The 11372-nt window shown below is 32.3% G+C and overlaps 2 protein-coding genes across 3 annotated transcripts; both read right to left on the minus strand.

Moving 5' to 3' along the window:
* Nucleotides 1-103: 103 nt before the first annotated feature.
* Nucleotides 104-3554, minus strand: LOC109815593 (uncharacterized). Of its 2 annotated transcripts, none has more exons than XM_020380352.3 (2): nucleotides 3215-3554; nucleotides 104-2656 (listed from the first exon to the last, which is right to left on the minus strand). In XM_020380352.3, the coding sequence occupies exon 2, from the start codon at nucleotides 2555-2557 to the stop codon at nucleotides 431-433; it is 2127 nt and encodes a 708-aa protein (XP_020235941.1). In that variant the 5' UTR covers nucleotides 2558-2656; nucleotides 3215-3554; the 3' UTR covers nucleotides 104-430. The 2 variants fall into 2 exon arrangements, with proteins under 2 accessions (XP_020235941.1, XP_020235947.1); XM_020380358.3 differs by having other exon boundaries at nucleotides 104-2659.
* Nucleotides 3555-8282: 4728 nt separating this feature from the next.
* SLY2 (F-box family protein) lies at nucleotides 8283-9730 on the minus strand. Its single transcript, XM_020354853.3, has one exon. It carries the CDS (start codon nucleotides 9210-9212, stop codon nucleotides 8763-8765), a length of 450 nt encoding a protein of 149 aa, XP_020210442.1. The 5' UTR covers nucleotides 9213-9730; the 3' UTR covers nucleotides 8283-8762.
* Nucleotides 9731-11372: the final 1642 nt, after the last annotated feature.

The raw sequence follows: 11372 nt of genomic DNA on the forward strand, positions 1-11372 counted from the left end.
AGAAGTGTAGTTTCAATAATCATATCCCCCCTAAAACGTAGAGTAGCTTTGTAGTCATCATTCAATATAATAATTCTCTTAATTATTTTTTCTATCTTTGAAGTTGTTGGATTTGAAATTGATTTCAGCCTTTAATTGAATGAATTCTTTACTGACCAGTAAAAACTGGTCAGAAATAGAGTTACAAGAAGGCAATCTGTCCTGACCTCTCCCACAAGAACTACAGCGAAGAAACTTTACCGAACAAGCAATCACTAGATCTGAAAGTCTACTAGACAAATGTTACAAAATAAAATTTCACCTTCTAAAACATTTGGGTTAACGTCTCATTGGTCTCTAACCAAGTGTGACATAGTGTACAGTTAAATCTAAAGTACTGTGGGAAGAATGCTAAAGCACAACCCAAATAATTGTTTCACTATTGCATAACCTACGAAGAGTTTGGTTCTGTAGCAGTAGCAGCATGAAGAAGCTCATCTGGAGTCGCAGCCGGATCAAGATCCCAACACCTTTCAGGCAAATTGTTTGTCTCCGCCCCCTTCAGCAACCAAGAAGGCACTTGATGAGAAAAGCGCAACATCTCTCTTCGGGGTATCCATTTTATGGCACTCTTGTCTGTATTCCTCTGATATACCGTCTTAAATCCAGCCAACTTAATAAGAGGACTAACACAAACACCAAGTTCCTCAGAGTAATCATCCAGCACCTCAACCATTTCATACTGATGCCTCACTTCATCTGGAGTAGATCTGTTCCAATCCGGGGACCAATTTCGATACACAGCCCAAATATCCCCGCTTCTTGGATATATGCGGACACAACCACCGCGACCAGCCTTCTCCTGACTTAGAACATGAGAAAATATGTTAACATGATCAACAACATCTGAATTAAAAGCCCTGAAATTTCCACAAGATTTGGTAAAACCTGAATCAAGCCAGTTTACTGAGCCAAACTCACTATCAGTTTTGGAACTCAAGTAACTGATGTGAATCTTAAATGGATTGACAGACACAACCTCACGGATCATACAATACAACCGCGGCATTCCATCTTCCTCATCATACAAGGCCCATATTTGCTTTGGCTTGAAGCATTCCTCTGACCTATCTTTATCGAAGTCATGAAAGTCAGAATCTGGGACAGTAATTGAGATTGGACCAGCTTTCCCATTCTCTAATCGAAGACCAGAAACATTCGGAGCTGTTTTTCTGCATGTCTCTCTTTTGACTTTACCAACTTCAGCTTGTGATTTTTCTTTCTCATTCAGAGTTGCGGCTGCTGCTGCTGCTTCTGATGACAACTTCATCTCCTCCAGTTTCTTCCTGATTTCTTTCCTGGCTTTCTCTATCAATAATTTCCTTGCATCAAATGCGGGTGCAATGGAACACTGTTTGGTTTGAACTTCAACGGCGCAGGAAAGCTTCTGGCCATGTCCCATGCTATCATTTCCATTAGCCACTACTGACTCTGAAGCACATTTTGATCCCTTTTCTTCATAACCATTTCTGAAACTAGCTCCCACAGCAACTTTCTGTTTCTTGTCAGGTCTACTTAGCTTATCTTCCTGTGGTTCACCATATGAGAATGGTGCATCTGAATTTGTATTGACCATAGCATCTGTCAGGTGATGCCTCTTATCAGCTCCTGTTTTGACTTTTGGTCTTCCCCTCTTCGCATGTCCATTGGCCCGATGAACAGAATCAGCAGGTAAGGTAGTCGATCCATTTTGATTAACAACTCCAGCAGAGCCCCATTGAAATGAAACATTAGAAACGTACTCATACCCATGTCCAGAATGGTATCCTGTGACCCCATTCCCATTGAAATAGGGCGCACTAGTTGGAACATACGTAACTCCATCAAATGAATGACTTCCATAACCATTTCCCGGCACATATGACCAAGGACAATATGGAAATGAACCATTTGCCGGGGCCGCCCCAGTTTCAACAGCAACAAAAGTGCCACGGCAGTTCTTACAGGAGAGTCTTTTATTCACATACTTGCGCAGATACTCATACTGAACCTTACAAGAGGTGCAAATTGTCCAAAAGGTGTCAAGCCTACCATGAGAGCCTGACAAATTGGAATTGTTATAACCTGCAGCCCCTGTAGCATGAGCAGGAGACAAATTTGTCTGGTTAGTCCCACCCAATTGTGCATTTCTCTTGAGATCATAAGAACTGCGCATAGCACTATCTGATAGCCAAGTCCAAGCCTCAGAAACAAGTTTAAATGCCTCATCAGCTCCCACACATTTGTTCTTATCCGGGTGAAGCAACACCGCCAACTTCTTGTACTGTTTCTTTACAGCCTCCTTATCTGCAAAAGGTTTTAATCCAAGAATCGAATAGTAATCTAGCTCACCATTATGTTTGACCTCAGAAGCAATGTAAACATCAAATGTGGCCACCATTTGAGATATACCCTCCAATCCTGGACACAGCGTTTTAGCCTTTACAGCATAGTTCTTCGCACCTGCAAAGTCTCTTACAGCAAATCGCTTTTCAGCAATCTCTATCGCTTTAAGTGCTTCCTCCCTGTTTGCTTCCATGTAGGGGGGGAAAAAATCACTTCAAAACTGAACTCTCAAACAGAAACTACGACCAGCCCAACATCGTTTCCAATATCATGTATAACCTCGTTTCCATGTCTGCTGACAGATTTGGAACAAAAAGAACAAGTTATATTAAATTCAAAACGCACAAAACATTAATCAGAGATCCAAGAACACCAACTCAAAAACATTTTCACAAAATCAAACAGACACAAACACCAACATCAACTAGAACTTAAGCTCACTACGGTTATGGTTGCCGAGAAACCAAACACACCCATCCCATGCCCCCAAAATGTGAAGTAAAATGAACAGATCACGGCATTTAATTAATGGGAACACAATTTTATATTTTCCGCATAAAACAGGAAACTTCACTTTCCCGTCTCTTTCCTAAATCTTCCAATTTCAAAATCAATAAAACATTAATCAAAGCGGAGAAGAAGATGGGAGATGACCCATCTTCCTATCATCAGCACCCAATTCAACTAAATTTGACAAAACCTAAAAAAATTTAACATAGATCGAAAGTCTAAACTAAAACACCCAAAATTTATACTCATAACTTAAACATATTCAAAAAACAAAAAAAACAGAAAACCTAGATGCAATAAAAATGAACCCAACAAATAAAAAAGGAAAAAAAAGACTAACTGAAATTGGAAGTGATAATGGGGGTGTTGAAGAAGATCCAGATCGCCACGTGTAGTTTGGAGATGGAGCAAAATTGAGAGTGAAAATCTCGCTCGCTGCGCTAAAAACAGGAAAAACACAGAACCCGATTTGTATGGAGAGAGAGAGAGGACTGTGTGGTAAAATGGTAAAGGTGAAGTCTTTGCAACAGAAAAACAAAAACTGGGAACAAGGGATTCGGGTGGCTCTCGGATCCGAACTGGGTCCGGTGGCGGCGATGAATAGGACCTTCCGACAATCGCCGATCAGAAAGACAAGGTACCAAATAAAATACCAAAATTATTATAAATAAAATGATGATAATTTTCAGAGCAAGTAAACGCTGTTATTACTGAGGTGGTTGGAACAAGCTAACGTGCACCGTAGGTGCGTAATGACAGCATAGCAAATCAATTATTTTTTATTTTTCTAATTTTCCTTTGTTTTATTTATTTTTTTAAAATATTGCTGCTTAAATTTATTTTAATTTATATATTTTGCGGAGGTTAGAAGTTAGAGACTGTGTTCTGTAGTTGGTGCGAGGTTGGATGATGATTTCATTGATTTGGAGAATTATCAGTGATGGGCATAGGGCATCTTGTGAATGCTCCACATTGCTCATTTTGCATTTTATAAATAGAAATAATTAAAATACAAATATAGAAAGTATTTGGTATTTTTCATCCTATAAAAAAGACGATTTAAAATTTAAAAAACTTCGTTTTTTTATTTTATTTATATAAATAATTCCTTTATGCAAGCGGACATTTTAATTGATTGGCATTGAATTCGTATTTATATTGTCATAAATGAATGTGTAAAAGTAACAAATGGTTTAATTATCTATTACTTTAATTTTAGTAACCTAAACTCTCTTTTTTATGTGTACTTAACTTTCTTTCTATGGAAATGGAACCAACGTTTTAAGCCAATTTTATTTCAATTGAGTTTACGTATTTTAACCGATTATGCGAAATTGAAGTTGAAATTTTTTTTAGGATGAGTACTACTCAAGACTTGCTAGTTCTGACATTAATTTGAAATTTGAAGTAGTCAGTGTCAAATAGTTTAGACTTTGGACTTAAGTAGCAAATGCAAAAATGTGGGGATGGGGGGATAAAGCCTAAAGGTCCTAAAATATTTATTTGGGCTAACTAACGCGGAAGGCCCAATGACATTGGTCTCTGAAAGTTACTAGGAAATTAATGGAATCATGGACCAAGATTAAATTAATGAAAGGGTTGAAATGATGTTGAGAACAGAATCAAAGGGACAATAGTTGAATTTTGGAAAATGTGGTTGTGCCAAAAATTGAAGTGGTTGGATTGGATGCATGCTTTGAGTCAATGATCACAGTCACATGTTTGCTTGTCCAGTGGGTTGATTTTCTTTGCTCTGTCTCCATCAATAAGAAGGACACTTGTTTTTCTTTTTTCCTTTTCCTATTCTTCACACTGTAAAAATATTGATCTTATACATTTACCATCCAAGGGGAGGGAAGTTTTGATTTTGACATTTGAAAATTTTGTGCCGTTACCGCCATAGCAAAATAGACCATTCACCAATCAATTTTTTACCTTCGTATACTGAAGACCGTTAGGAACACATTATTTAACGCATTTATTTTTAATACATACTTTTTATTTGTTAAAATTTATTAATTACTATAAAATTATCATAGTGATTTATTAGATAAGTTGTGAGATTCACAAACATTTATAATTTTAAATAAATTTCAATAAAAAAATGTGTCAGAAAATATTCTCAATATTTCTCTATGCGATTATCAGCCGCTAGAATCTGTTTTAGTGGGGAAAAAATTACTATAATCCTGTCAAATGAACGAAGAGAATATTCCAAATTAATATTGAGGTTTAAAATCCTTGTGTCCCCTCACGTCGTTTTTTTCTTAATGGAAGAAGTAATCGAGACAAGGGTATGATTTTATATTTAATTTAATTAAATAGAAATTTTATAATATTTGATATTCAAAATTTAAAATTGATCTTAAAACCATATATTGTGCGTTACAACGTTTCGATTTATATGTACCTTTTTAAATTTGATGACATGAGAATGCATACATGTTTCATCGGTAAATCAGTGCAATTTCAATGGTTTATTATTTAGAAACTAATATTGTTTGTAATAGTGTCGCTGATCAGAGATGAATTCTCACGGACTAGAATGAGAGACTGAGATTTTTAACTAAATAAATTGATTTCTCAATGTGTAATTACGAGATGGTTAACCACTATTCTAATCTATTATGTTCTTTTTAAAGGTATATGAAATATATATATAGCTCTTAAAAAAAACAAAATGCATACAAAATATACTTTAGAATAAGCTAATTACAAATATTTTAAATAGAATAATTTAAAAGGTTAAATAAGTTCAAAGATTTTAATTTTTAATCGGTACGAAAATATCATTTTTTTACGGTGTTTCATCTGTTTATAGGTAAGATTTGATTGATTTATAGAGAAAAATGTAAAATATAAAAATAAAGTTATTTATTACAAAAATCAATGAAGCATTTTTAATGATTAAAATATATTTTTGATTCATAAAATTTGAAATTTTTTAAAAAATAATATGTATTTCAAATTTATCCATTTTTAGGTTTTAAAATTAAGGAGATATATATTTTAATCTTAGATAAAAAGTTTGCAAATATACTATTTTTGTTAAATATATGAGCTAATAATAATAATAAATATAGAATAAAATAAAATAATTTTTTTCAAGAAATTCAAATATATTTTAGTTATATTTTAATAACTTGCAACTCTTTTAAAGTATGTGTATATTTTTTTATCATTTTTTTTTATTTTAGTTGGTAATTATAATTTTAAACTTTGTTTTTATAGCGTACATCTATATATATTTTTTTTAAAAATATCATATAAGTTTTCCAATTGAATCTTAGCTTTAAAGTTATTAATTTCATTTACGTAAACTCAATTTTATGTCTTGAATTTTAGATAACGATGGAAATACCCCCCAAGCAACGCATTTTAGAATTATGGCGAATTGTTTGTATGGTTTTTCTGTCAAATTTGTTTGAAAACTAAATAATAAAATTATAGAGACGGAAAAGATAATTAAATGAAATAAAAGTTGTAATCAATACTAAGCTAAATAGGTCTAATAGTTTTAATACTTACATTTAAAAGGTTTGACTTATTAAAATAGATAAAATTGGTCTAATTTTTCCATGCCTAAATTTGTAAGCCTAATCTAACATTTTATAGAACTCAATTTGTGAAGCCAATTCATTGAATCTTATTGACCCATCAAGTCAAACTCAAATTGTCACCACAAAGTTTAGAATCTACATTTTTTTAACAAATTCACGTCTAAGAATTCTCCAATGAGAATAAGCAAAAAAAAAATGTTTTCATTCTTTATTTGTATATTAGGATTTGCAAATTTTTACATTAAAAATGCAAAAATGCTTTTCTAAAAGAAGAAGAAGAAAAAATAAAAGAATTTTTATTTATTATTTTAAATAAAATTATTTATAAAAATCTATATATTTATTTTTAAATAATAATAGCAATAATAAAATAAATATAATAATAAATACTTTTTTATTGTTTTAAATAAATTATTTTATAAAAAATGTATATATTTATTTATTTTAATAATAATAATTAATATAATCATAACTTATATTCATTATTTGTAAATAATTATGTATAAAAATTAAATTCTAATATGTTTTCCTTTTACCAAATAATTTTTATTTTAACTTTATACTTTACTTATTTTTCTATACTTCTTTTTTCTTCTTTTCCATCTATTTATTTTTACTGAACACATGGTTAAGAGGGATTTGATGGACGTCAATCTTCAAGAACAAAATGTTTGTTTTTATGTTGTATATCTTTTTACCTGAATTTACTAATAAACGTGAATCCTTATATTAGCCCAATCACATATTTAATTCACATTAATATTAATTTGATTTGGACTTATTTAATAAATAACAAAGGGGATGAATTTTATTTTATTTTTTACAGTTTTTTAACTTTAAAAATAGTAGAATTTTTTAAGGATATTTTAAATATATTTTTAGACTTAGTCAATCAATTTTTATAAGCAAGTGTTGCGGGTTGCATCAATTGTCCCATGGCGGAGGCTAGGTGGGCCAAGTCACTGTCGAATCATGGCGCTTGGGCTGCTACGCTCTTAAGTAAAAAGAGTTGCGCCCTGACTATCAGCTATAACTTTTGGCCTAGTGGTAAGCGCTCTATCCAACAATTGGTATCAGTCACTGTCGAATCATGACGCTTGGGCTGCTGCGCTCTTAAGTAAAAAGAGTTGCGCCCTGACTATCAGCTATAGTTTTTGACATAGTGGTAAGCGTTCGATCCTACAGCAAGTATAAACAATATAATATTAATATTGTATTAAATTTTCTCTTTGAATGTCTCAAAATTATATGCCTATCAACTTTATTCAAAAGGCTTAGTCCTGATACTCTGCGTGAAAGTTAAGATTCGTTGGCCACCTTGTTTTTATTTTTTTGGAAAAAATTTGTTAGCCACTTTAGAGGCATATAGGTTTGTTTGTCTATTTAAAAAGCTTTGAATATGCTCTAATTAGATAAATAACATAAAGGTAAATAATAATAAAAACCTAATATCAAGGTAAATAAACCATGTTCTTTGATTTGAAAAATATATTAGGCATGACTGGTATGTTTAAGGTAAAAATTAACCCATTTTCAGTTCAATTCTAAGACAAAAAACAAAGTTTTAATAATGACATAACTACATTGTATTTCTACCTTTATATACACCTGCATCTATTTTAATGTCATTTTAGATTTATACATTCAAATCAATAGATTGCATCAATAAATATTTAATAATTTATTAATATTTTGAGAACAAAGTTTTACAATATCACACGAGTGAGACAAATTTAAGAGAAGAAAGAAATTGCAGAATGAATGATGTAATAAAAATAGTGTAAAATTATTGTAAAAAGTTATTATTTATCCCTATTATAGAAGGAATAAGTTTAAATCTCAATTATATTTTTTACCTCTTCAAAAATAAAGAGAGACACACAAAAATACCTCTTTTTCCTTCCTAGTAAAAGCAACGTTTCTCTTTTTAGTAAAAGTTAAAAGTGCATTGTAAATTTATAATATCACTTCTAAACTGGCCTTAATCTCCCTGTTTCTGTGGTATCAATATTAGAAAAATAATTTTTTTCATAAATTAAAAAAAAAATGATTACAAAGCTGCATTGGTTACCAATTTGCCTGCAAATCAAAGAAGTAATTTGAGGAAGGAAGCAAGAAAGGGGAAATAAGCAATAACAAAATGTTGGCTAACAAAATTGATTGATTTTGAAATGAACTAGGTAGCTACATGAAAACAGTAAAAAGATAATAAGAATTAAAATTAATGGACGCTTGTTACAAGCTTTTATACTATAAGAAGAATATGAGGAAATGAAGAGATGAGAATGAACAAAGAAATTGATGATATTTTAAATTTGGTATATAAGATCAGACGTTGACGGTGTTGCAGAGGAACATGAGGGACGATGCGGAGGCGTCGGTGCTGAGTCTTCCAGTCCCGAGCCTCTCGTAGGTGTCAATGCAGAACAAGGAGAGAGAGAGCTGGACCTCGTGCCGAGTCCAGACTCGCTTCCTCACTCGCTCCGAGTCTCCGAGTCGACTCAGCACGGGTCTCACGCACACCATGTAGAGGCGCTTGTAGCCGCCCAGGGCCACCACCACCGCGCGCACCGACGCCGAGGACACGTGGCGGAAGCAGAGGTGCTCCCAGAGGGAGTCGTCGTTGCGCGTGAGGCTGCACCACAGGCGGCACACGCACGCCGCCACCCCCAGCGACGGCCCGTCCAGTCGTTTCAGGATTTCCCGGAGAATGTCCACGTTGTCGTTTATGAAGAACCTCCGTCGTTTCTCCTCTTCTCCGCGGTGCTGCTGCACCATTCTCCCGCCGCAGAAAGTGAGAGAATATGAGAGATATTTTATCTAGTAGAGTAGAAATGGATGTGGATGTGGATGTGGTGGGTTTAAGAAGTAACTAAGTGTGCCATGTGATGCTTCAAAACAACAACATACTTTTAATTCTTGTAAAAAAAATAAAAATAAAAATTATTTAAAAGAAATAGTCTGGAATTTATTTATTTATTTTGGTTAAATAAAAAGGTGTGGGGTGAGAGAAGATGGAGAGAAAGATTTTGACTTTGGGTGAAGTTGTGAAGGGTTAGAGTGTTTGTTGTTGTTATGGTTGGAGTTGTGCATGGAGAGAGAGAAAGGTTGTGAGTATCGAGGGGGGAGAAGGGGCCAAAAGAAAGGTCCAAAGCAAATAACTGGAACCAATGCGCTGCTTTTTTCCTCTTGTTGCTTTTCTATATAGGATTCAGATTTGGTGTTTGTTGTTTTTGTTCTTGTTTGTATTCTTTCCATTACCTTGTATCAATTCAGGACCGTTGCAGATCGCAGAGAGAGAGAAGAAAACCCTTCGCTAACTTTGAAATCTTTTATATGCTTCATTCTGCTCTTGCATACATTAAATTAAAGTATGAGAGGTTAAAGTCAAGTACTCAAGTGTGAATTTCAGGCTTCCTGCTTTTCAATGGGGCCATGCCTGTTTCATCACCAAAATCTCATCTCTTCATGCCACAACTCTACAACTCTAAATTCTGCATCTCACGTATCTTTAATGAACTAAAATATTCTTAGGCACCATCTTGTATATATTGGTAAACTTTTTCAATACGAATAATACATTCTACCATAATGTATAGAACTAGAGAGAAAAGGAGATACTATAAAAATTTTAATCGTAATAAATTAATAATGTGATTAAGAGAGATAAACTAAATCTGTCCTTAGCTCTCGGGTGGATTCAAACACAAACGAATCAATGTGTTTTTGGAATCAAATTAATCCAAAAATATATATTATTGTAATTCTCTCATTACATTTATGGGTAAAAATGAGTTAAGTCAAATTTTAAATATATATATATTAAGATAAAATTAAAGTTCAAATTTAACGTATTATTTAGGCTTAAATATATTTTTAGTCCCTCAAATTTAAGACAAATTTATTTTTGGTCCCTCAAATTTAAAACTGTTATTTTTAGTCCTTGTAATTTTCAAAAATCTTGTTTTAGTCCCTTAAGTCACCAGTAACATATTTAAAAGTGACTAATTAAGACAATTATGCAATATCAACCGGATTTAATGTGATATTTTCACTAATAGGGATACGAATAAGTAGATTTTATGCAATAATGTTTGATAAATTTCTTAACAAAATTTGAATATAAGGACTAAAATAAGATTTTTTGAAATTACAGGACTAAAAACAACAATTTTAAATTTGAGGGACCAAAAACATATTTACGCTAAATTTGAGGGACCAAAAACATATTTAAGTCTATTATTTATCATAATTTTTTTTAGGTTTGATTTGATTTTTTTAAAAGTCTAATTTAATTTATTTAAATGTCTATTTTGCATCCATAATGTTATAAACATAATTTTAAATAAACTAACACATCTACCTTTAAATAAGCATGTGAATAGGGATGGCAATGGGGCCGCATGGGGGCGGGTAATAGTAAATCTGCCCCCGCCCCGCTAGATGAAAATTGCTCTCATACCCACTCCATATCCGCGTGGATATCCATTGAGTGAGTATCCATAAATTTCTTGAGTACCCACGGATATCTATGGATATCCATAGATATTTATAAATTTTTTAAGAAATTAAAAAAGTTATATTACAAATAATTTTAAGTCTATATTTAATGTTATTGAAATATTAAAAATTAAAATTTAATGTTAATTTTGAACTTGTATTTAACATTAATTTTGTTAAAATAATAATAAAAATATAAGATAATCAATGACTTAAAATACATCAATATCAAAAGTAAGTTAAAGTTTCATCACAAAGTTACAATAATTCAATCTCATAATTCCAAAAGAAAGTAAACAACTTAAAATACATAAATTTTATTGGTCCAATCAAAGCTAGAAAATTAATCAAATTATATCCAACATAATTTTATAACATGCTTAACACATGTTGGTAACTTCATCAACCTCACTTTTGTAAGAAAATAAGACGAGAGAG

Source organism: Cajanus cajan, chromosome 9, assembly GCF_000230855.2.
Source record: "Cajanus cajan strain Asha chromosome 9, NIPB_CcT2T_4, whole genome shotgun sequence".
NCBI classification, from domain to species: Eukaryota; Viridiplantae; Streptophyta; class Magnoliopsida; order Fabales; family Fabaceae; genus Cajanus; species Cajanus cajan.

What these genes read in the sequence shown, in the direction of transcription:
- LOC109815593 (XM_020380352.3), bottom strand. Translation starts at nt 2,557, where the DNA reads ATGGAAGCAAACAGGGAGGAAGCACTTAAAGCGATAGAGATTGCTGAA.
- SLY2 (XM_020354853.3), bottom strand. Translation starts at nt 9,212, where the DNA reads ATGGTGCAGCAGCACCGCGGAGAAGAGGAGAAACGACGGAGGTTCTTC.